Source organism: Phacochoerus africanus, chromosome 1 (genome assembly GCF_016906955.1).
Source record: "Phacochoerus africanus isolate WHEZ1 chromosome 1, ROS_Pafr_v1, whole genome shotgun sequence".
NCBI classification, from domain to species: Eukaryota; Metazoa; Chordata; class Mammalia; order Artiodactyla; family Suidae; genus Phacochoerus; species Phacochoerus africanus.
In genome coordinates, this window is record NC_062544.1 from 203,759,348 (window position 1) to 203,785,790 (window position 26,443).

The 26,443-nt window shown below is 42.6% G+C and overlaps 1 protein-coding gene across 2 annotated transcripts in view; it reads right to left on the reverse strand.

Moving 5' to 3' along the window:
- Positions 1–24,229, reverse strand: part of LIPH (lipase H) — a 47,402-nt gene extending 23,173 nt beyond the window's left edge. For both annotated transcript variants that reach the window (XM_047788283.1, XM_047788290.1), the window contains exons 1-4: positions 24,070–24,229; positions 9,082–9,449; positions 7,029–7,137; positions 898–999 (exon numbers count right to left, since the gene is read on the reverse strand). In XM_047788283.1, the coding sequence (XP_047644239.1) occupies positions 898–999; positions 7,029–7,137; positions 9,082–9,449; positions 24,070–24,118 (628 nt within the window). In that variant the 5' untranslated portion in view covers positions 24,119–24,229. The remainder of the gene's footprint in view (positions 1–897; positions 1,000–7,028; positions 7,138–9,081; positions 9,450–24,069) is intronic.
- Between the last annotated feature and the right edge of the window lie 2,214 nt (positions 24,230–26,443).

Genomic DNA, 26,443 nt, shown 5'->3' on the forward strand with positions numbered 1-26,443 from the left:
GAACAGGAAGAAATGAACTTTTGCTTAGTAGGAGAAACCTTTTAAAATTTGGGGATCTAAAATAGTAAAAAGATTGGAAATGCTCCTAGAAAATGGGAACTTAGAAGATTATAGATAGATTTAATAATTGCTTGTTCTCTTTAACCTTGTAACCCACACACATAGCATATGGAGGTTCCCAGGCTAGGGGTCAAATCAGAGCAATAGCGGCTATCACAAAAAACACAAGATCCAAGCTGCATTTGCAACCTACACCACAACTTACGGCAATGCCAGATCCTTAACCCACTGAGTGAGGCCAGGGATCAAACCTGTGTCTTCATGGAGATTAGTTGGATTTGTTTCCACTGAGCCATGAGGGGAAGTCCAAGATGACCACTTTAAAAAATAAGAGGAGGAGTTCCCGTCATGGCTCAGTGGTGAAGGAACCCAACTGGTATCCACAAGGTCCGGAATTCAATCCCTGGCCTTGCTCAGTGGGTTGAGGACCTAGCATTGCTGAGAGATGTGGTGTAGGTTGCAGATTGGGCTTGGATCCCGCATTGCCCTGACTGTGGTGTAGACCTGCAGCTATAGCTCCGATTCAACTCCTAGCCTAGGAACCTCCATTTGCCGCAGAGCAGCCCTAGAAAAATAAATAAATAGAAAGACAAAAAAATAAAAATAATAGCAGATGATAGGAAAAGCACCCTCACTCCAGCAAGAGTTTCTGGGTGCCTGCATTAAACCAGCTTCTCTTCAGTACTTCTGTGAATTTGGAGTTCTGCTCCATAGGAATAGAGGGAATGTGGCAGAACCTGATCCACCCTTGTGTGATGATCCCCCAGGGGGAGACTCTTCGGGAGTCTTGGTGGTGGAGGTGGGGGTGTCACTGACCCATGAGGATAGGAATGTTACCATCAATGTCAGAATGGATGACGTCAACGAACTGGGCATCACCAGGATCTAATCTGTCCTCTGGAGGCCTCCCGTTGAATAAAGGGCCCGCAGGGTCCAGACCTGGAAGGAAAACAGAGTTGGCTTGGCAGCCCCACGCCATGAGTCACCTGCAGCAGGGCTTTTGATCCCTTCTCATGAAGATGGTTCACAGGCTGCACTGTACCCTCGGGTGGGCAAGCATGCACATTCCCATCCTGCTTTGACAGGCTTCTTTCCACAGCCCTGTAGCCTTTTCCCAGAGTAGCGGTGGTGACCCTGGCCGTGCCCCCTGAGAAGAGCATCCAGATTTTGTCTAGAGGTACTTCTTGTTCAGGGCTCCACAGCAGGGAATGCATAGGCATATGGGGACCAGGGACATGAGGAGAAACTGGTTCCTCAAGAAAAAAGCATCAAAGGGTGCATATAAAAAGCAGACACTATACTTATCTTTATCCCCCCCACCTTTTTTTGGTCCTCTTAGGGCCACACCCTCAGCATAAGGCAGTTCCCAGGCCAGGGGTCTAATCGAAGCTACAGCTGCCAGCCTACGTCAGAGCCACAGCAATGCCAGGTCTGAGCCGTGTCTGCAACCTACACCACATCTCATGGCAACACCGGGTCCTTAACCCACTGAGCGAGGCCAGAGATCAAACCCGCAACATCATGGTTCCTAGTTGGATTCGTTTCTGCTGTGCCATGATGGGAACTCTTAAGATTTCTTTATTCTTTCTTTGTGTGCTTTTAGGGCTGCATCCACAGCATATGGAAGTTCCCAGGCTGGGGGTCAAATTGTGAGCTACAGCTGCCAACCTACAGCACAGCTCATGGCAACGCTGGATCCTTAACCCACTGAGTGAGACCAGGGATCGAACCTGCAATCTCATGGTTCTCAGTCAGGTTCATTAACCACTGAGCCACAAAGGGATCTCCTATCCCATTTCAAGTAATCCAGAAACCTCACTCAACTTTTCTTTCTTGTTATTAATAAAACTCCTGTACAGTTTCCATTTTTCTTCACATTTACCAGCTCACCTGGTCCACATCACAAATTCTTTGAGGGAAGCAAGGCAGTTATTGTCATCTGTCACCTTACAGATGAATGAACTGAGGTTCAGGAAAGTGTCAAGTGTCTTAACTAACCAAGGCCACAGTCCCACAAGGCAAGCTTCTCTCTCTGTTGAGCTTTTGATTTCATTGAACTGGATTTGGCGATCACAGTGAGAGTGTGTGAGACTCCCTGGCCAGGCCAGGCATTAGGCCAGAGATCAAAAGGGAAATAAAGTGGGTGTCAGTTGCTGCAGAATTAACCCATCCCCCCAATGCCTGAACTGGTTTCTTACTCTTGGTCAGTGTTAGCTGGACCTTCCTCAACATCATTGTGAAACAGCTGCCAAAACAAGAGAGCAGCCCCTGCAGTGATGTAATCACCAACTAAAAACAAAATGCCAGAGGATCCAAAAGGCCCTGCTAAACTTCCCTGGATTAAAGAAGATTTCAAAGGATGTCTCCAAGTTTTTATCTGTGAAGTTCATTTTAAATGACATCTCCCATCCCCCGGTGCTATAAAATCCAAGAGGTAGTATCTTTGCCTCAGCATTCCTGGTCCTAGCCTCTTTTCTCCTCCTCTCCTTTCTTCTCGCCTCTGCTCTCCCAATTGCCTTTTCTCCTCAGCCTTGCTTCCTACAGGCATCACTTTACCTGCCTCCTTTTCTTATCTCCCTCCCTCCCGCCTCAGCCCTACTTTTCCTCCTCCTCTGTCCACTCCCAGCTGAAACTGATGTGGGAGGAGGCAGATGGGCACCCAGGCATCCACGTCCATAGGCTAGTCCCAGCAGAGCATGAGAAACTCAAAACCTCAGAAAGATCTTGCTTGGGGAAGCCTCCCCCTCCACAGAAAACAGTACCACTTCCAATCTGAGAGAAGGGTCAGTGAGAGCCCCAGTTGATAGCAGCCTCCAGATCCATGGCGACAAATCGGCTTCCCATATAAAATCCAAACTGGGGCACTTTTGAAAGTGATGAGGCTGCTATTAATAATGATACCAGGACCAGAAATCACAAATGAGGACTGTCACAATCAGCTTGGCCATAGGATCTTCTTAGAGATAAGCCTTAGCAAATGATCAGCTTACTGTCACCAAAAAAGCAAGCACAAACTGCCCTAAAAAGCTGCATGTTTTATGACCATTTGAGTCAGACGGATGTGACATGGAGCTCCAAACCCAGCATTAACCAGCTGTGTGACCTTAGGCAGTTTACTTTACTTCTCTGAACCTCCCTTTCCTTATCTGCAAAATAGAGGTAGAATTGATTGCTACTTCAGAAGACTTACAAAAGGACTCCTGGATCTGAATCCAGAATATTGAGATTATTAAAGAATAGAAACAAAAATGAGGAAATGGAGCTCTTTCTTGTTGCTCTGCGATCACCAGAAAAGTATCTAGCTTGTGATCCCATGCTTTGATTACAAGATTAACCAGTTTGAGAATTTGATGAAAGCTCTGGACTTCTCTCCAGGACAGAGCTCACACATTTTGCATGCAGTTTCGGGGGCCTCTTATTCTCATCCCCAAGGTCACCATGAACTAACTTTCTAAGGCAGTGATGGCCAGTCAAAACTTAATGTAAACATTTTCTAGCAGGCACTTAAGAAAAGTAAAAAGAGGAGTTCTCGTCTTGGCTCAGTGGTTAACAAATCCGACTAGGAGCCATGAGGTTGAAGGTTCCATCCCTGGCCTCAGTCAGTGGGTTAAGGATCCTGCATTGCCGTGAGCTGTGGTGTAGGTTGTAGACCTGGCTTGGATCCCACGTTGCTGTGGCTCTGACGTAGGCCGGAGGCTACAGCTCCAAATGGACCCCTAGCTTGGGAACCTCCATATGCCACGGGAGTGGCCCAAGAAATGGCAAAAAGACAAAAAAAAAAAAAAAAAAAGAGGAGTTCCCGTCGTGGCGCAGTGGTTAACGAATCCGACCGGAAACCATGAGGTTGTGGGTTCGGTCCCTGCCCTTGCTCAGTGGGTTAACGATCCGGCATTGCCGTGAGTTGTGGTGTAGGTTGCAGACGCGGCTCGGATCCCGCGTTGCTGTGGCTCTGGCGTAGGCCGGTGGCTACAGCTCCGATTAGACCCCTAGCCTGGGAATCTCCATATGCCGCAGGAGCGGCCCAAAGAAATAGCAAAAAAAGACAAAAAAAAGAAAAGTAAAAAGAAGCAAGGAAAATTTATTTTAATAATACATTTTATTTATCCCAGTTTGTTTAACCCAATATATCAAAAAAATTATCATTTAAACACATTATATATATTTTGTTTGTTTTGTTTTGGTTTGTTGGCCTATGGAGTTCCTGGGCCCAGGATCATATCCAAGCCACAGTTGCAACTTAAATTGCAGCTGCAGCCACAGCAGATCCTTAACCCACTGTGCAGAGCCAGGGATAGAACCTGCAACCCAGCACTCCCAAGATGCCACCAATCCCATTGCACCACAGCGGGAGCTCCTCAATGTAAAATTTTTGAAAATTTTTATTATCTTTTTTTTTGTACCTAGTTTTCAAAATCCAGTAAGTGTTTGGCACTTAACAGCACATTTGAATTTGCATTAGCCACATCTCAGGTGCTTAATGGCACATGTAGCTCGGGATTACTATATTGGACAACACAGGTCTATGGTCATTTCTTAAAGTATGGTGTTCAGACCACCTGCATCTCTGGTTAAAAGTACAGACTCCTGGACCCCAAGCCCCAACTTCCAATTCAGCAAGTTGGCATTGTGCCCAGCACCCCAAGGTGACTTTTATAAGAATCAAATTTAATGTATTATCAAGTGATATAGGTACTTGAAATGTTTTAAAATCCATTCATCTCCTGCCATCTTCTGTCAAAGAAGTTAAAGAAAAGTAAAACTAGGAGATGGGCATGAGTTGGAAAAGCAGAAGGAAGAGCAGAAGACAGGAAGGGAAATGGAAGAGAAGGAGGTAGCCATTCTGGCCTAGATAATTAACAAGCAGAACCACCCAGTTCCTGGGAATTGGGAGTGGATTGTGTCCTTGGGTAACAGGCTAAATTCCTGCTCCACAAAGCAGTGAGCCCACTCAGGCAAGGCACTGGCCGGTGAGTGGGGGAGGGAGAGGCTTTACCCCTGAAATAGCTCTCAGGAGCAGATGAGATTGGCCTTGGGGCTCAGAGAAGATGAGGAATTGGGAGAACAAGGGGCAGTCAGAGGAGATGGAAAATTGAGCTGTGGACCATGGCTGAATCCAGGCCACAGGGTAGGACCACGTGGGCCCAGGGCAGAAGGGAGGCTGGCTTGGGGAATTTCCATGATCAGAGGCCAGGTTACATTGCATTCCCATTCAAAGTAGTTGTAGAAACAGGTTCTGTGGGAGGCTGAGAAGCAACACTAGAGGCAGATAGACTAAGGAGGTGGTGGGCTGGAGCCCCCCAACAACTGCCCTGGAGAGCAGATTTTGATTATCTCTTCAGGAACTTTGTGGTCAGTGATGTCAGGTCAGTAGCTTGAAATCAGCCACAGTGGGAATATTTACACCACAGAAATCAGCAAATGCTATAAATCTTTTTGTTTGTTTGTTTGTTTGTTTGTTTGGAGAGCTGGTCAGCTTCTAAACACACCTTTTGGAAAAGTCCCAGCTGCCAGAAGAGGAGCTCCCAATAGATAAGGAAAACAAATAAATTCAAGCCTTCTGTCCTTTGCACCCATATGGGAAAATGATTTTTTTTTCTCTTGCCATGGCTGTGGCTTGCGGCAGTTCACAGGCTAGGGATCAAACCTGCACCTCAGCAGTGACTTGAGCCACAACTGTGACAACCCTGGATCCTTAACATACTGAGCCACAAGGGAACTCTGAAAATGAATTTTTAAAGAGTAAAGACATGTCGGAATTCCCACTGTGGTGCAGTGGGTGAGGAATCCAACTGCAATGGTTGTGGAGATATGGGTTTAATCCCCAGCCCAGTGCAGTGGGTTACAGGATCTGGTGCTGCCACAGTTGTGGCTTGGATTCACCCTGGCCTGAGAATGTCCATATGCCACAGGTGCGGCCATTAAAAAAAAAGGTAAAGATATGTTGCTTTCTAAAACATTATGGCAATAATTTTGAAAATTGAAAAAGAGCTTTGCTTCCCTAGGAAAGCAGGTAAATAAGATGAGGGCAGTCTTGGCCTTTGGTGTGAAAGTTATTGAAAAACAGCCAGGAAAAAATGTGACCTCAAGTACTAGGACCAGGAGAAACACCAGCCAGTGGGGGATGTGTGGGGGGGGGTGTATCAGAGAGAAAGAAAGAGGGAGATTTGCCCAGGGTTACCTGTCCAGTTAAGTAGCACATTCAGACTTGTGGCCCTGCAAGTTTACCTCCCAAATGTAGTTGGTTTGAATCGTTTACCTCTTTCCTCCCTCTGCGCACTTCCAGACTCCCTAGATTCGGAATGGGTGTCTCAGGGTTAAGAGTCAGTTCTGGGAAAGATATGGATGGATGCCAGAAGCCTTGAGTCTCTGACAGAGGAAGCCTCCCTCAGCCCTTCATCTGTATCAGTGGAAAGTTACAGAGCCCTAGGCCAGTGACCCAGCAAGGGAACCTTTGTTTGGAGTTTCACCTGCAGGGTTTCTGAGGGTTTTCAACCAGCTTTGGCCTGAAAGCTGATATTCAGAGTCTAAGCCTTGGGCATCAAAATTCTCATTTCATTTTCCTATCAGGAGGCTCCAGCTATGCCTGGGGACATGTTAGATATATCGCTGAAACTGTACCAGATTAAATGAAAGGAAGAAGGCTCTCTGCTTGGGGAACACAGGGTAGATCCCCAAGGGACATAGCTGTGTTTCCAGCCATAAAAGACGTCAAGTCACCACCAGCCTTTTGTGTGACATATACAATTTACAAAGTGCTTTGTGCGTATTTTAGTAAATAATAAATTTAATATTGCTAAGGTCAGTGTTACTGTGGTCTTGCTTTTGCGCAAGAGGACATTTTCTCAGAGAGGTGAGGTAATTGTAAGAGCTGGCTTTGAACCCAAAGCCTTGGATTGTCTGCATCAAGCTTCCACAGGAAACACCCTGCCCAGGCCAGTTACCCGGTACCCATTCACAGGAAGCCTTACCTGTAATTCTCCCCAGCTGGCCGTCATACATCTTTCCAACAAACCCAGCTATGTGGGCCCCTAGACTTACTCCAATCATGTAAATGTCATCAAGAGAAGCTCCTCCTGCCTGGAATTTCAAGAGATCCATTGTTATAAATTGTGAGGGGCCAAGGAGTTGACAACATCTGGAAAAATTTCCTGTTAACTTTGGGGGAACATTTCTAAGCACCTTATATCTATTATCTCTTTGAAATGTCACAACACCCCCACAAACTAAATGCTGTTCTTTTTTTTTTTTTTTTTTTTTTTTAATGTCCACACCCATGACATATGGAAGTTCCCAGGCCAAAGACTGAATCTGAGCCACAGCTGCGACCTACACTGCAGCTGTAGCAATGGTGGATCCTTTAACCTACTGCACAGGGCAGTGGATGGAACCCATGACTCCACACCAAAACGAGCCACTGCAGTTGGGTTCTTAACCCACATTGCCATAATGGGACCTCCTAAATGCTATTTTTTTGTTTATACAGATGAGGAAACTTAGCCCAGGGTTGAGGTCATCTGTCCAAGGTCAGGCAGTTGGGGAGGGGGCAGGCAGAATTCAAACCAGTCTGTCCAGCTCCAAGCCTGTGCCTTAAACTTTATGCCATGGTGTTTCTATTCATGCTTCTCCTGGAAACCGAGCTGAGATATCTTCAAAACTTTCCCAACTGAGAAGGGCAACAAAATATTTTGAGGAACTCCTTTATCTTCATGTTGGCTCAGTTAATGAAATCACCATGGAGAGAGCAGGAAAGAAGGAAAGAAAGGGGCAGGGCACACTGACCATGGTCTGCTGGGACAGCCAGTCATGAGTCATTTTGCCTTTTTTTTTTTTTGTACTGCCGCACCTGTGGCATATGGAGGTTCCCAGGCCAGGGGTCAAATTGGAGCTGTAGCCTATGCCACAGTCACAGCAATGCCAGATCCAAGCCCCATTTGCCACCTGCACCACAGCTCACAGCAACATCCTCAACCCACTAAGTGAGGCCAGGGATCGAACCTACATCCTCATGGGTACTAGTCAGATCCGTTTCCATTGAGCCATGATGGGAACTCCCATGAGTCATTTTAATATTTACTTCTCCAAGAGCTAGGGCTTAGGCTGGGAACTCATGTAAAATTTATGTCACTCCTGGCCACTGTGGCTACCAGGTGTGACTCTCTGAAATAGTCCTGATGTCAAGTCACTTCTTTTTTTCATGAAAAGGACAATTCGTGAGATAGATCACTAAATTTAAGATTTATTTAATCTTTATAAGTCTTCTGAAAACATAAATCATACAAATAAATCATTCATCAGACCATGTTTTCAGTTTTAGTTTTAGATAATCTGGTCACTAAACTTTTGGCATTTCTAAGAAAAGGAAGAGCTATAGAAGTTGATAAAACTTTAGGCATCGAAGCCAAGAAACCCCAAGACAGAACCTCTCCTACCGATTTGATACTTTTATGTGCATTAGAAAAAGAGATCCCTTCCTCAGAACACTTTGCTGTCATTCACTAGGGAATTGTTATAATAGATATGTGAATCTACAGTGTGTACAATGACAATAGTGCTCTCTCAGATGGGTGCCCTGTGCAGTGCACAATCTGGACAACCATACCTATGGGCCTTGCCTTCACCTTCCCTGGGGCTTATTCTGATTTGCAAAACTTTGCCAAATAGTCCTCCTGTCACTGTAGATATCTCTTGGCATTAAATATCCAGATAACGGAGTCCCTGTTATGGGTTAGCAGTTTAAGACCCAACATTGTGTCCCTGACGATGTGGATTTGATCCCTGGCCTCACTCAGTGGGTTAAGGATCCGGCATTGCTGCAAGCTGCGGTGCAGGTCGCAGATGCAGCTCAGATCTGGTGTTGCTGTGGCTGTGGCGTGGGCCGGCAGCTGCAGCTCCAATTCCTCCCCTAGCCTGGGAACTTCTACATGTTGCAGGTGCAGGCCTAAAAAGAAAAAGAAAAAAAAAATCCAGATAATGAGCCAGTTTCACTTTAGCCCTGAATCACCTAAAAAATTTCTCCCTTACCAGCATTTGGTCGATAAATTCCTTCAAGACTACTGCTACTTTTCTGGTCTTACTGGAGGCATGGTTGTACATTACAGTTGTAGCTCCTCGATTCCAGTCAACAACGACCACATTCATGTCTTCTACGGAGAGCAAACCAGCCACTAAGTCCTCCATCCAAATTGGAGGAGAACCTGTTGGCCTGAATCCATGGACAATGAAGGTGGTTTTCTGGGTCATGTTCAAGTTCCCCAAAGCTGTGGAATTGATGGCTTGTGCACAGGTTGGGTTTCTCCTTGTGTAGAGCATCAGCTTCACACTGAGTCCTGTACCAACCACTGCACTGTGAAAACTCAGTTTGGTGAATGAAGGACATGTTTCATCTGTGTCTGAAAATCAAAATTAAATGGCATAGTGACTGTTCTGTCCTTAGTTGGGCATCAAGCAATTGTGCCTTCCTACATGCATTGGAGTTCTTTCTTTGTGCAAGAGCACTTAGCAAGAGGCAAGATCTAGTTGAATGAAGAGACAAAGTCACCCCTGATTCAGAGTTCATAAGCAGTGACTTCTTTTTTTTTTGCCAATAAAACCATTTCTCCAAATCCTACCCTCTTTTAAGGTCTAATGAAATTCACCTCAACGAAGCCTCCTCTGACTCTCCCAGCCATAAGTGCCGTCTGTCCTTCAAGCCAGAACTCCCCAAACCCCTCAATGTGCCTCATTGGCAGCATAATGAAAATGTTTTCAGGGATGGATTTCTCCTTGTGTAGAGCATCAGCTTCACACTGAGTCCTTCACACTGGGTATTTCTGTACATGTGTGTCTATCCCGCTAGACCACAATCTCCTTGCAATGGTGTCTTAAAATCTTGTGTATCCCTCACAGTGCCCAGCACATGGTAGAGGGTTCAATAACTGAATCGGCAGTGCCCCCTAGGATGGCAATAGAGAACATGATGTGCCCTGCCTTATGCCTTTCAAAAGCATCTGAAACTCGTAACCATGGTGGCCTTTCTCGGACCCTCTCCTTCTTTCCTCAAGCACCACCTTTAAGCCTTTGTGCTGCTGAGTAGGCTCTACGAATGGCCTTTGAAGAAAGGCTAGGAATATGAGAACAGATTAGATGAGCCTGGGGTATCTAGTTATGGCAGAAAATAAGAGAGTGTTTCAAAACACATCATAGGGACACAAGAAGCAGCTTGAAGGGACTTCCAGTGGCCAGATCTGGAATAATTTGAGGACAAAATAATTAAGGACAGTAATGAATGATAGGCCTTTGAAAAACATTAGTAATCCATGAGTCTATAACAAATGCATAAACAAACAAACAATACATAAATGGAGAAGGAAGAAGAATTCTTACAATGTAATGCTGAATGCACACTGATAAATGTGGAGTGTACGCTGGAGTTGAAGTCATCATTTGACAATGATCATAATAAGACTGTTAGGCAAGAATCAGCAGTGGATGCTACACTAAGGTTGAGGTGGGATGTGGATTTTGAGGAGGAGCATAATATTTGTATGGATTTAAAATGTCGTGCACAGGAGTTCCCATTATGGCTCAGTGGGTTAAGAATCTGACTAGTATCTATGAGGATGCAGGTTTGATCCCTGGCCTCTCTCAGTAGGTTAAAGGATCCGGTGTTGCCACGTGTTGCAGTGTAGGTCACAGACATGACTTGGATCTAGTGTTGCTGTGGCTGTGGCCTAGGCCGGCAGCTGTAGCTCTAGTTCAACCTCTAGTCCAGGAACCTCTTTATGCCATGGGTGTTGGCCCTTACAAAAAATAAAAATGAATAAATAAAGTGTCTTGTACAGATTGCTTATTAGAGATTAGGGAAGAAAAAGCAACCATAAGGTGAACTACACCTTGGCTATGTTATCAGACTTAACATCATCAATGAGGAGCAGATGGGTATCAGCTGTAATGCACTGAGAATGCACAGCATTGCCTGTGCAGTATTCCAGTAGGGGATGGATAGCCAGACCCTAACCATGAGGGAGAATCAGACAAACATAAAAGGAGGAATATGTATATATATATATTTTAAAAGGACCTATATTCTTTTTTTTTTTTTTTTTTTTGCCACACCCATCTGCAGCCTGTGGAAGTTCCCAGGCCAGAGATCAAAACTATGCCACAGCAGCAACCTGAGCTGCTGCAGTGACAACACTGGATTCTTAATCTGATGCATCCCAAGGGAATTCCAAAAAAGGACCTATATTCTTTAAAAAAGTCAATGTCATAAATGAAAAGAAAGACTGTGGAAATGTTCTAAATTAGAGGAAACTAAAGAGGCAGGGTAAATACATGCAACCTCTGGTCTTAGACTGGATACTATAATGGAAGAAAAATGCTATAAAATAAATTATTGGGTCAGTTGACAAAATTGGGATATGGATACTAAGTTAGATAAATTAATTGAAGTTGATAACTATTGTGGTTATATAAGGGTGAAAATCTTAATTCTTAGGAATTACAACTGAAGTATTTATAAGTAAATGGCCAATTTATTCTCAAATGTTCAGGAAAAAAAGGGGGGGATGGATAGATAGTAAACGATAAAGCACGTGTACAAAATGTGTAGCTGGAGTTCCCTTCGTGGCTCAGTGGAAACAAATCTGACTGGTATCCATGAGGACGCAGGTTCAATCCCTGGCCTCGCTCAGTGGGTTAAGGATCCAGCATTGTCATGACCTGTGGGGTAGGTCACAGATGCGGCTCAGATCCCGATTTGCTGTGGCTGTGGCGTAGGCCGGCAGTTACAGCTCCAATTCAACCCCTAGCCTGGGAACCTCCATATTCCATGGGTGTGGCCCTAAAAAGACCAAAAAAAAAAAAAAAAAATGTGTAGCAGTAAGTAAATCTGTATAAAGGGTCATTGGTGGTGTGTGTGTGTGTGTGTGTGTGTGTGTGTGTGTTTATTCTTGTAGCTTTTCTGCAAGTTAAAAAATATTTCCACATAAAAAACCTTACATAAAAGGAAGGAGACAGGACCATATCAGTGATTTACAAAGCAGGAGGGAGATCATGAGTTCTGACATCAGAAAACAAAACTAGATAGGCATGCTTGAGACTATGCTCTAAAGGGATCAGGGAGTTGGAAATAACGGGGGTTCAATTACAAGATGAAAGAGGCAGTGGGAAGGAAGGAGGGCTTTGGAGTCCTTGGGTCTTGAGACAGTGTTACTTTTGCAACACCGTATAAGGCCTTGATTGAGAACCATGATCAAATAAGAGAACCTCTGGTCAACACTGGTATCCAGACACAACAATATGGTGATTGAGAAGACTGGTTTTAAAAATTATAGTAATTGTTTAAAACTGTGTTGTGACCCACTCTCCCACATCCCACAAGATTGAGAAAGAACAGCCAAGAAGGAGGTGAACAGGAGCAACAGACAACCCAGGGCTCCAAGCTGGAGATGGCCCTTTAGGATATTCAGCAGAGGGGGGAGGACCCTATGACCATTCTTCCAGAGAGGAAACAGAAGGGAAGACAGTTGACTTGCAGCTGGCCAAAAAGAAGACAAGAGTGCCTTAGGAAACATCTGTTCTAACTTCTTGCGATAAGAATTTAGGAACCGTTTGCCCTGGGCCCCTATTCTTCATGAATCTGCAGTGCACACCCAAGAATTGCAGCTCCCCTATTCTCAACCTCACAGTAGCCCCTGGGGTCTCTGACTTTCCTTAATCACCTGGGCCCATGCATGTATGTTTCCATTTGAAATTTCTTACAAAGTGTCTAGCACTCAGGAATGAGTGAACTTCCAAAACAGAATGAGCAAAAGCTCAAATAGAAGGTTAAAAATTAAGAAGACTTTGGAGTTCCCATCATGGCTCAGTGGTTAACGAATCCGACTAGGAACCGTGAGGTTGCAGGCTCGATCCCTGGCCTCGCTCAGCGGGTTAAGGATCCAGCATTGCCGAGAGCTGTGGTGTAGGTTGCAGAGGCGGCTCAGATCCCATGTTGCTGTGGCTGTGACGTAGGCCAGCGGCTACAGCTCCAATTAGACCCCTAGCCTGGGAACCTCCGTATGCCCCAGGAGCGGCCCAAGAAATGGCAAAAAGACCAAAAAAAGAAAAAAAAAATTAAGGAGGCTTTGAAATCCCTCACCCTAGAAACAACATGGTTAAAAATTGAGCCCTACGAGTTACTACTGTGGTGAGATGGGATTGGCAGTAGCAGCACCAGGACACAGGTTCAATCCCTGGCCAGCACAATGGGTTAAAGGAGCCAGTGTTGCCACAGCTGTGGGGTAAGTTGCAACTGCAGCTCAGTCTGATCCCTGCCCTGGGAACCCCATATGCTGGGGCAAGTGGGGGGTGTGGGTGGGGCAAAAAAGAAAAAAAAATTGAGCCCTAAACTTACATTCCTCCTTTTACTCTACACTGTCTACAAAAAAAAACATTGAGCCCTAATTACTTAACATTACTTCTTTTACTCTGTTACATAATGCTTACAATGTAAATCCTGTCTTTCTATTTTTGCTTATTTTCCTTAGCTTTACTGAGATATAATTGACAAATAACATTGTGTGAGTTTAAGGTCTACAATGCAATGACTTAATATATGTATATATTGGAGTTCCTGTCGTGGCTCAGCAATAACAAACCCAACTAGTACTCATATGGAGTTCCCATCTGTGGCTCAACGGGTATGAATCTGACTGGTATCCAACTAGTATCCATGAGGATGCGGGTTCAATCCCTGGCCCCACTCAGTGGGTTAAGGATCCAGCATTGCCATGAGCTGTGGTGTGGGTTGCACATGGGGCTTGGACCTGGGCGTTGCTCTGGCTGTGGTGTAGGCCGGCTGCTGTAGTAGCTCCCATTCAACCCCTAGCCTGCGAACTTCCCTATGCCGCAGGTGCAACCCTAAGAAGAGCCCCCCCCCAAAAGTATATGTTAAGAAATGATTACCACAGTAAGGTTAGCTAACATATTCATCACCTCACAGTTACTTTGTGTGTTGTGTCTATGTGTCTGAGATGAGAACATTTAAGATCTACTCTCTTAGCAAATTTCAAATATACAACACAGTGTCATTAACGATAGAGTCACCATGCTGTGCCTTAGATGCCCAGGACTTACTCATCCATGTAAACATTTTCTCTATCTGTTGACCCCTTTGACCCCTTTCATTTTTCTCTTCCTATAGATTGCTTGCTCCAGGAAAACACAGTCTAAAACTTATCTGGTGCTTGTGGAGTGTTTGATTAGTCATTTTATTAAACAGGAGGAGTCATGGGGTAGGGCTGAGCCTCTGGGTCTTAGCCATCAGTAGAGCTGGGTTTTGTTCCTGGTTGTGTGACTGACTCACCAGGCAGCCTGGGAAATTATATCATCTTTCACTTGTCACCTACTTGCCCCCAGAGTTGGGTGGTGGAGATTGATAATGAATGAGGTCATCCTGGGGAGGATAGAGACCCCTTTCCAAAGAAGAAGGTTTAGTAACTCTATTTGTTCATTATGAGCCACATGAACACTATTAGGTCAATGTGCCATCAACCACACATCTGAATCCTTGGAAGGACTCCTGAAGTTTGGGGTCAGAGGTGTTTTTCCACAGAAACTGCCCATTTTAATGCCTATGGGCTAGTTCAAGCAATCTTTTTGACTTGCTCAGTCCTTACTAAAAGCCCTTCAAATTGACAGTTACTGAAAAGCAAGACGGACAGAATAAACAGATTTTTATTTTCATTTGATAGAACCACTGTGACTTCTAGTATTTTTAAATATCTTTGTTTAAAATTTTTATAATGGCATTGTGTTCTGGGAAAGGCCATTGCTTTTGCTATGTGGATTACCCTGTCTCTTCTTTTCTTTCCTTTATCTTTTCCCCCCCATTTATACATTCTTTCTTATCCTGGGAAGTTTGTAGCCTGCTTCCTTTTTTCTGAAGTTGCCCTTTAAAACTTTATTTGAAATATTTCATTCTCTATTTCATGGGTTATCCATGTGTAAACTGTAGGTTAGAAGTAGAGTACATGTAAACATTGCTCCAGATTTAGGTATATTTTTTCTGATTTAAATATCCTCCAATGTGAACTCCTGACAAAAGGAGTTTGGGGCATCTGAAAACTGTATTCCAGACTGTCATGGAGCATAATTTTTACTTCTGCCATGTGTCCTGCTGCTGACCTTTGTCAGACTGGTTGTCTTTCCTTTTTCTGCTCCAGTCCTTGCTTTACTAACTCAAGACAGCACTTATTGACTCTGATAAACGATGAAGGCCTTAACACACACTCTCCCCTCTGACCCAGTGTCTACCTCCTAATTTTTTCAGCCATACCTGTGGCATGCGAAGTGCCCTGCCCAGAGATCTAACCCACCCAACAGTGCTAGATCCTTAACCTGCTGAGCCACCAGGGAACGCCACCCTCCTGATTTTTATGTTTTTTAGTTCATCTAGTGATTCCTTTTTTAATTTAAAAATAAATATTTAAGCCCCTATGTACTCGTGCATTGATCACAGAGACTTTCTGTTCTATTTACTGTTATCTGTTCTGGCTCCTCATTCCCTACCAAGAAAGATGAGAAAGTTATAGCACTTGTGTCACCTCTCATACCCTTCTTGACCCCTTCTTTATAACACACACATGCTTTGTGTCCCCATTGTCAAAATACAGTCAACCCTCATTATTTGTAGATTTCATATTTGTGAATTCACCTACTTGTTACAATTTATTTGTAACCCCCAGCGTCAAGCATCTGTTATCTCCTGTTTCGTGTCCTGGTAGTTTAGGGATGCCTCATCCAGGGGACATCCACTCTGTAGGAATGAGGGCCCCCTCTCTGCCTTTCCCTTCACTGGTTTCTCTCCTATCTCCTCCCAGTGGCAGGCAAATCGTGCCACTTGGGAGAGGTCAGCAGGAGACCTCTGGTTTCCATCAGGAGGAGAAAACAATTTGGCCTCTACTTTTCTCAAATCCAACTATGCCAACCATAAAGCTGATTCTTTTAGCTTTGGGTCAACTTCTCAATTGGTTGAAACCCAGAGGGAAGAGGAGTGTGATTGCCACTCAGACCTCAGCAGCAGACTGAGAGCCCTTGAGGGCAGAAACTGTTTCTTTCTTATTTTTAGTAAATTTAAAAAAAATACATAACATTGAATGCATATAAAAGAAAAAGACAGCATGTTTGTGAGAGATAAAGCACAATAATAAACTCTACTGAAGAACTTAAATGTATTAGTAAGCCACCAATATCAATATTTGAGGGGTCTTTGCAGTCATTCATAGGCACATGCAGAGTTGACAAAATATCTGAGTTGCCCCAAAGCTACTCTCAGCTGAGGTCAGACACAGCAACACTCTGCCTTCCTTCTCATAACAAATGTCCTTTCCACAGCCTATTTCACCACCATATTTTTTGCTTCTTGTACCTTTTCTTGGTGATTTCACTGTTTAAAACCCCTCAAACATAGTCCTCATGTGCTGGCTGGTATTTCTAAACTCAAGAAGGCATTTTATTTTGTTTTTTATTTGCTTTATTTTTGGTCATGCCCTGTGGCATGCGGAAGTTCCTGGGCCAGGGATCAAACCCACACCACAAGAGCAACCCGAGCCATAGCAAAGGCAACACCAGATCCTTAACCCATTGCACCACTACGGAACTCCAATGTTTCTTTGTTTGATTGTTCAGGGACATTCTTGGATGCAATTTGGTCAGTTACCATTAAAATCGAGTCTATTTTTCAGTTAAAAGGGGGGTGGGAATGTTAGTGGCTAATATATAGTTCCTAAGTTCATTCATATCTGTAAATGAATTCCTTGACCTAAATGATGCTCTGGCTTTAAACCGTATGCTTTCCCCCACAATTTAGAGGTAGTATTTTACTTCCTTCTTGTGTTGAATTCCACCCCAGAGAACTTTTCCCCTTACTTGCTTTCTTCCTACCACAAACCTGAAGCTTTCTTTCCTTATTCTGAAATAACTTCCCCCACTAGCATAGAAGCTCCAAGGTAACTGATCTATTTGTTTATCCATTCTTATATTCCCAATGTCAAGAACCAGGCCTGGCTCAGGATTTCCTTCAATAAATATTTCCTGAGTAAATGAATATAAACCTGTTAACATATTATTCAGCCATGCAGAATGATCTGTATAAATACTATAAAGAGTGTATGATGTAGGAGTTCCCTTGTGGCGCAGTGGATTAAGTATCTGGCATTGTCACTGCTGTGGCTCAGGTCACAACTGTGTGATGGGCTTGATCCCTAGCCCAGGAACTTCTGCATGCCATGAGTATGGCAAAAAAAAAAGCATATGATTTAATGTTTATAAAATGAATGAAATATGAAATGGCACAAGCATTATGACTGAAACTATGTAAAAATATATCTGCAGGTGACAAAGCCTGAAAAACCATGTACAAAAAACAATGGGTCATGCATTCCATTTCCAGTGTTCTTTGTTTAAAATTTCCTCAGGTTATTAACTCTTTTCCCCTCAGAATTAATAACATTTTAAAAAGAAAATATTACAGAAGTTTCCATCATGGTTCAATGGTAACAAACCCAACAAGTATTCATGAGGCTGAGGGTTTGATCCCCGGCCTCACTCAGTGGATTAAGGATCCGGCGTTGCCATAAGCTGTGGTGTAGATCGCAGACACACTCAGATCCTGTGTTGCTGTGGCTGTGGCATAGGCCGGCAGTTACAGCTCCAATTCAGCCCCTAGCCTGGGAACCTCCATATGCTGCGGGTGTGGCCCTAAAAAGACAAAAGAAAAAATTAGTAATTGTTGATGATGTTGATGAAAAGTTAGGTTAATAGTATTGATCACATGAGGTTGTTATGAAGACTAAATAAAATAAGCAAATCCCTTGGTATGGGATTTGATATAAAACAAGTGCTTAATAAATTCCTTCCTTCCATCATTTTAATTTCCTTAGTCCAACCAAGGATTTTGGAAAAGGGAAGCTTTATCAGCCAGTATACAGGTGACAGTGCTTCTCCTTGACCAGATTACTGGGTTTGTTTCTGGCTTTGTCATTAACAAGGTAATGGGTCATCAGTTTCCTTATATTAAAATGAGGGGATGAGGAGTTCCCAATGTGGCCCAGTGGATTAATGATCCATCTCCTCTCTGTGGAGGCACCAGTTGGATTCCCAGCCCAGTGCAGGTGTTTAAGGATCTGGCATTGCCACAGCTGTGGGGTAGGCCGAAGGTGCACCTCGGTTTGATCCCTGGCCCAGGAATTTCCATATGCCATGGGTGTGGCTGAAAAAAAGAATGAGAGGATGGTTCCTCATTCCTTAGCCATTTAGTGGCCTCTAGCATTCCTTTTGGAAATGAAATTCTAAGATCTGCAGGCTAGCTTATTTGAAAAAACAAAATGCATCTACTTAAGAAAACAAATTTCCAGGACTTTCTTACTAACCAAAGACAACCCAAAAATAAAAAAAAATTAATATATCAAGAAATTTAAATTTCTTTTAATTTTTATTAAAAGACCTGAAAATAACCATACTTACTCTTGTAATTAGAATGTTGATCAGATAGGTGATTTTTTGGCTAAATGCCTCTTAGCTAACAAACTAAACAAACAAAACACATGCTACAATAAGGATGAATCTTGAAAACACTACAATAAGTGAAAGATGCCAATCACAGAAGACCACATAGCATATGGTTCTATTCATATGAAATGTCCAGAGTAGGGAAATAGAGACAGAGAGTAGATTAGTCATTGCTTAGGGCTGAGGGATGGGAGAGATGGGGTGCAATAGCTAAAGGTACTGAGTTTCTTTTTGAGGTTATGAAAGTGTTTTAAAATTGATGACAGTTGCATGTATCTGTGAATATAATAAAAAAACACATTGAATTGTACAATTTAAATGAGTGAATTATATGGTATGTGAATTATATCTCAATAAACTCTACTTAAAAAATGCCTCCTGATGGGGTTCCCATTGTGGCTCAGCAAGTTATGAACCCGACTAGTATCCATGAGGACATGGGTTTGATCCCTGCCCTCTCTCAGTGGGTTAAGGATTCAGTGTTGCCATGAGCTGTGGCATTGATGTGGCTGTGGTGTAGGCTGGCAGCCATAGTTCCAATTCAGCCTCTAGCCCGGGAACTTCCATACACTGTGGATACAGCCAAAAAAGAAAAAAGGCTTCTATAATTTCATACTTTCATGGAAAGAGTGGAAAAAAAACAATGAAAAGGCTTTTGGAGGTGAGTGGGCAGATGTTTCCCTTTCTTTGTCAAAATCAAATCAGGCTCTCACTTTTCCAATTTGCTTGCTTTCTTCTTGCAAACAAGTTTATAGTCCTCCATTCTCTAGCACTGCAGGCTAAAAAGAGCCCCCACATAGGTCAGTCTGTTGGCAGTGATGGGGGATTATAGCTGTCTCTGTGCAGAATAAATTACTCTTATTCCTAGGCTTAGGGACTAAATAAAACTGTTATTTTGTTTTATCTTTACCGAGAAAATTGGGTTGGTTAGACAAAATGCCTTCTGGGTTGGAATATCTCTTGCTTTTTATCCACCAGCCCTATTTCTTTAGGCTACAACCAAGAAAACAGGGAGACACCTACAGCAGTCTCAGCTGGATTCCCTCAGACAGATCACTGACAACTCCGCTTTCTTTCTGGTGAAACTTGCATGGGATTCTTTGGCTCTGCATTTGAGAGACACACTGCCCTCAGCTGAATGAAGCTGTCTTGGGGTCATAGTCAGTTCTGGCTATTCAGCTTCTGCCTGCTTTGGGAGGAACTGATTTCAGCTCCCACCTCTTTGATTGGGGGAAAACTTCTGCAGCAAGGAGACTCATTCACATCCAAAGAGGGGTCTGTGAAGAGAGAAGATGGAATCGCAGACAGAAAAAACCCACAGAGGTGGGAATTGTGAGTGTGGGCAAGAGGAGAGAAAGTTCTGAGATCCTCTGAGGTAGCAAAGGTAGGTTCCTATTAAACCTCTCACTATGGCCAAGTCAGGTTATCAAAATTAAAATATCAGTTTCTCTTAGACCCATGGTTTAGTCCACTAATCTCCAAACCCCAGTGATGGCAGTGACGGCAGAGAAATTCCACATAATTTAACCTTGACACAGCGTATCTAGTCAGGAAGTAAAGCAGGCAGACTCTGACTCGCACTTCTTATATGTCATATTTTGGGTTCTAAGGCGTGTTCAAGCTGTCCTTGTCCCCACCTCCAAACATGACACAAATGTGTATGAATAACTTCTTTAGAACAGAGGGCCGTAGACAGGTATATTGACTCGATGCTGCTTGAAAACATTTACTGAGCCTCAGACCTAGATTAAGGTTACGTTGTGGAGTATTTTGCCTACTGGGCAGTGAATGCCAGTCAGCATCCAGGACACACAGCTCGCCACATGTCAATTGGTAAAGCCAGGAGCTTTTCAGTAACCCACACTTGAGCACACTCTTAGGTCTGCCTGAAAATACTGTTCTGAAGGAACTTCCAAAAGCCTCAGAAAGAAAAATCTCTTTAGCCCAGATACATTGACTTACAGAAAGTAGAAAATGAGTTAGACTACTTTGAAGAGAGAAGTAGAAGGGGGAGCTGACACGTTACTACAATAACATTCTATTGATTTTTTTTTTAAATCTGAAAAGTAACTCAATTTATATATTTTTTAGGCCAAGGACCACACTGCATTTGGCATTTTTAAATCCATCCTGGAGTTCCTGTTGTGGCTCAGGGGGTTAAGAACCTGTCTAGCATCCACGAGGATGGAGGTTCAATCCCTGGCCTTGCTCAGTGGGTTAAGGATCCCGAATTGCCATGAGCTGTGGTGTAGGTCACAGATGTGGCTTGGATCCCAAGTTGCTGTGGTGTAGGCCGGCAGTTACAGCTCTGATTCAACCCCTAGGCTGGGAACTTCCATAGGCTGCAGGTGCAGCCCTAAAAAAAAATTCTATCCTGAGCCAGATGGTGATAGGTTCACAGTTGGCCAGGGCCAAAACTGCTGGAATATCTTTGTTTCTCTTTTACTTGGGGCAGAGATAGGCAAGAAACATATGGGCAAAATGCCCTCTGTTTTTAGCCACCAGCTTATATTTCTTTAGGATATAACTGACAAAATAAATGAGATGCCAGATTTCCTCACTCATCCCTAATCACGGGCATAAATTCATAATGTACATTCATATGCCACCACCCCCCATTCACATTTGCCTCCTCTCTGTTGGAAAAAGATGGATGAGTCTTTCCCTCTCACTCTCTCTCTTTCTCACACCCCCTCCCCCACGCCCACACACATTCACACACACAGACTTATACATCAATACAAAGAAGATTGCCAATATTCGAGGAAATAACCCTCTGGTTTAGGCACTAAGCTATTTTCTCCAGGAAAATACCTACCTATTTTACACAAGTTGCCGTAAGTCAAAATATGAAGTTGCCGTCGTGGCTCAGTGGTAAATGAACCTGACTAAGATCCATGAGGACTCAGGTTCGAACCCTGGCCTCTCTCAGTGGTTAAGGATCCGGCGTTGCCATGAGCTGTGGTGTAGTTTGCAGGCTCGGATCTGGTGTGGCTATAGCTCTGGCATGGGCTGACCGCTGTAGGTCTGATTAGACCCCTAGCCTGGGAACCTCCATATGCCTCAGGTGTGGCCCTAAAAAGATGAAAGATAAAAATAAGTAAGTGAATTTAAGTTGAACTTAAAAAAATATATATGGATAGCAGAGTACCTTTTAAAAAGGCTTATGACAAAGCAGCCTTAATTTAGAGCAATATTTATCAGCTTGTGTTCCTTGAAACCACTTGCAAACTGAAACACCTTGAGAGTTTGTTTAAAATGCATATTCCAGGACCTCACCCCAGACCCACTGAGTCTGGGTCTCTGGTGATAGAGTTTGCATTTTTAACAAATTCCTCAAATGATTCCAGTGCATATACTAGAGTCTGCTAGCCATTCCCTTCCACACTGGTAAGAGTATGGCAAACATTCCTATCATAATTTCCCAAAGTTTAAAACAACAAAGTAAAAATCGCCGAAAGTGAATGCCTTGTATTCTTGGGATTTCAGAATCGTATCTCAATCACTTGCTAATTTTTGGACTGCAAGCCAAGGAAGGAGAAAACAAAAATCAATGTATTTGTGGCTGATAAGGTCTGCATATTATTCAGTGCCCTCCCTCATGAAAGTTCTAAGTTCATGGTTTTGCAGATACTGAGAAGTCTGAATCTAGCTTACAGCTATAATTACTTTTTTTTTTTTCCCTTTAGCTATGGACATTTTGTGGTGTATTCCTATCTGCTTAGATTCTATCATGCAGCAGTGAGTCTGATTTAAAACAAGATTTTACTGATGAGATAACATTAAGTAAAAAGGCAGGTCACAAAAAAAATTAAGTTCCAGCTTTGTAAACCGAGGTATGTATAATGGGAGACTGGAAGACAGTACTCACAAATTATCATCAGGTTTTTGTGTTAAGGCTTATCACACCCCTTAAGCTAGCTCTAAATTTATTTCATTTAAAAATATTTTAAGTGGAGTTCCCGTCGTGGCACAGTGGTTAACTAATCCGACTAGGAACCATGAGGTTGCGGGTTCGGTCCCTGCCCTCGCTCAGTGGGTTAACGATCCGGCGTTGCCGTGAGCTGTGGTGTAGGTTGCAGACGCGGCTCAGATCCCGCGTTGCTGTGGCTCTGGCGTAGGCCGGCGGCTACAGCTCCGATTCAACCCCTAGCCTGGGAACCTCCATGTGCCGCGGGAGCGGCCCAAGAAATAGCAACAACAACAACAATAACAACAACAACAACAAAAGACAAAAAAAAAAATAATTAAAAAAAATAAAAATAAAAATATTTTAAGTGATAATAAACTTTAAAGTATTGACTTAAAAATACTATCACTAGTTTAATTTTAACTTATTACTAAATCAATTTCAAAAGCACACATTAAGATAAAATTATTTATAAACATGAAATCCTAATACAACTATTTTAATTTTTCCTTTTCTCTTCCAAACTGTATTTACAGGCATACATACATGATTTTAGCATAGTTGTAGTCTTAGTTTACCTACAAATTTGAGTTTCAACTTTTTTGACTTTGCATTATTTTATAAATGTTTGAACATTTCTAGGTAGCTTCAGAATTATTTTAAAGGCTACGATTTTTAAAAGTTGATACACTGTACTTTATCCATTCCTGCCTGTAAGAACAGTTCTGCTGTATCTAGTTTCAATTTATATGTTACTATAAATAAACATAGTTAGAATCATCTTTGTATACAAGGTTCTTTCTTTTTTCTTTTATATTTCCTTAGAATAAATTCCCAGTAATAGTTTTTACTAGTTCAAAGGGCATGAACATTTTTCATGGGTCCTAATATATAACATATTTTCCTTCAGAAAAATTGTACCAATCTTCTGTCTTCATTACCATAAAATATATGAAAAGTCCTGGATTCCTAAAAAGCTGAGAAGTGCTGAGCTTTTTTTTAAAAAAAAGCACTTTATTTTTGTTACATTGCTATGTACATTACTGTTTTAATTTTTATTTCTTCATTATGATAAATAATTTTAAGTTATCAATATGCCAGGCACCATTTCAAAAAGTTTACACATATAAAAGCATGTTTTTTTATTAAGAATAATTTAAATAAACCCTTGATGCATGAAAGCTATAAAAACCTACCCTTTCTGTATTAGGTATTATAGTAAAATAAAATTTAAAATTCCAGAAAATAAATGATCTTATTTCATAGAAGTGGAAAGGCACAGACGATTTTAACTATGAAAGAAAATAACACTATTCTAGATTTTTCAGTGTATTTAATTTTTGTACATCTGAAAAACAGGCTAATTCAAAGGAATAATCGTTTCTTTTACTACTGAAGAAAATAATTTTTTTTTCAGAATTAGAAAGTTCATTGAATCCTCATCTTCTTTCCTGAAAAACGACCTTGTGAAACTTAAAAAGTCCAGTGAAGGATCTGGGATGATAAAATGACAGCAATACAAAATTAATTAATAAATAATTAAGAAAACCATTCAATAAGTGACCTACCTGATCTCACCAAGCACGTCAAACTGATGAGGAAGAATAATTTCAGCATATGGGAACTGGAGACAGAGTGTGTCACATTCACAAGGAGAATGAGTTCCTTCCCAGAGCCTTAGACTTTCCACTCAGAGAGCTCAGATAACTAATGCAGAGGTGTGGTGACAACAGGAAGTTCCCAAGGGACTGCAGGCCAGTCCCAAGCCTTTCAGGATCTGTGACTCCTCCTCTTTTCAATAAAAGGTCAGGTACATTCCTGCTTACACAATTTTATGCATATCTTAATATCATAATACGTATTTGCAGAATGACATGTTCAAAATAGTTTCATTCTTTGTGGGCGGTTTATTAGTCGTTTGGCTTGGTGTGTTGAAATCAAGTGTGATCTGAGATAGTTTCCTCTCTTGTTCTTGTGAATGAAACAAATCCAGTTGGTCTTCTGTTGGCCTCTGTATACAAAACTACTTGTTATGTTTATTCACACACTCATTCTTCATAGGGAAGTCTTTAGATTTTATTAAGAACATTTTATTTGAGTTCCCTTGTGGCTCAGCAGGTTAAAGTTCCCGAGCTGTCACTGCTGTGGCTCTGGTTACTATAGTGGTACAAACCACATGCTGCTGGTGTGGCCAAAAAAAAAAAAAAAAAAAAGAACAATTTCTCAAGCCATGTACCTATATTTCTAGATTTGAAAAAATATGCTTTAGATTAAAGGAAACTTTAAACATGTTACTGTATATTTTTTCCCATCCAGAGTTCTCATCTTTCTCTTAGTTCTTCTTCCCCCTCTTCCTTCTTCTTCCCCTTTTTAAAGGAAAAGTAGATGAAAAAGTTTTAAAGAAAGGACTACACCAGGAAGTTCTCTTGTGGTGCAGCAGGTTAATGGTCTAAAGCTGCAACTACGGCATCTAGCGCAAGTTTGATCCCTGGCCCTACCTAAAAGTTGGAAGTAACTAGATTTCATAGCTTCATAGCTATAAGGTGATTTAATTCTCCCTCTGGTGGAAGTGTTGCAACACTTACTTAGGCTTGTGGTGGGGGTCTGATGAGCTGAAAAATAGACTGATAAATAAAAACAGAAAAAACTTAAGAACACATTTTCAGGAATTCTGGTTGTGGCTCAGCAGTAATGAACCAGAGTTGTATCCATGAGGACGAGGGTTTGATCCCTGGGCCTTGCTCAGTGGGTTAAGTATCTGGCGTTGCTGTGAGCTGTGGTGTAGGAGGCAGTGAGTTGTAGCTCCAATTTGACCCCTAGCCTGGGAACTTTCATATGTGGCAGGTGCTGCCCTAAAAAGCTAAACAAACAAACAAACAAACAAAAAAGCCATTTTCATCCAAAGCCTCAGGAGGCAAAAACCACCAGTCATTTAGCATTGCTGATCTGAATTACATGTTTATGAAGTGACAGCATTTCTTATGTAGGTTTATCAGTTCTCTGTCCCTGCACCCCATTTAAATTGCAGGGGATTCCTTTCAGGAAGTATATTCTAGCAATTCTGTTCAAGGAATCTGTACATAAGAATTGCAGGGGGAGCTTTTAAGAGTATTATGTAAAGGAGTTCCTGTGTGGCTCAGCAGGTTAAGAATCCAACAGTTGGATCCCTAGCCAAGAAACTTCCATATGCACCGTCACACCTTAGACCTAATGAATGCCACGATTCCCCTAGCAGTGGGCCACTGACCAGGGTTCAAATCCCATGTTTTCCACCTACTAGTATTGTGGACTTAAGCAAAACATTTAACTCACCTAACTCTTAGTTTTCTTAATTGTAAATTGAAGATAAGAGGGAGTTCCCATCATGGCTCAGTAGTAACAAACCCGACTAGTATCCATGAGAATGTGGGCCTTGCTCAGTAGTTTAAGGATCCAGCATTGCTGAGAGCTATGGTGTAGGTCACAGACCAGGCTCAGATCCTGAATTGCTGTGGCTGTGGTGTAGGCTGGCAGTTGAAGCTCCGATTCGACCCCTAGGCAGGGAATTTCCAAATGCTGCAGGTGCGGCCCTAAAAAGACAATCAATCTATTTTTTTTTTTTTTTTCTTTTTAGGGCCGCACCTGCAGCATCTGGAAGTTCCCAGGCTAGGGGTCGAATCGGAGCTGCAGCTGCCCGCTTACGTCACACCACAGCAAGCTGTGTCTGCAACCTATACCACAGCTCACCGCAATGCCGGATCCCCGACCCACTGAACAGGGCCAGAGATTGAACCTGCATCCTCATGGATGCTAGTCGGATTCGTTTCCGCTGAGCCGTGATGGGAACTCCTCAATCAACCAATCGAAGATAATAAAACTGCACATCTCACCAGGTTGTTATATGGTTTAAATGAGGTATTGTAAATAATGTTCTTGACACTGCACTTACTACCAAGGTAAGTG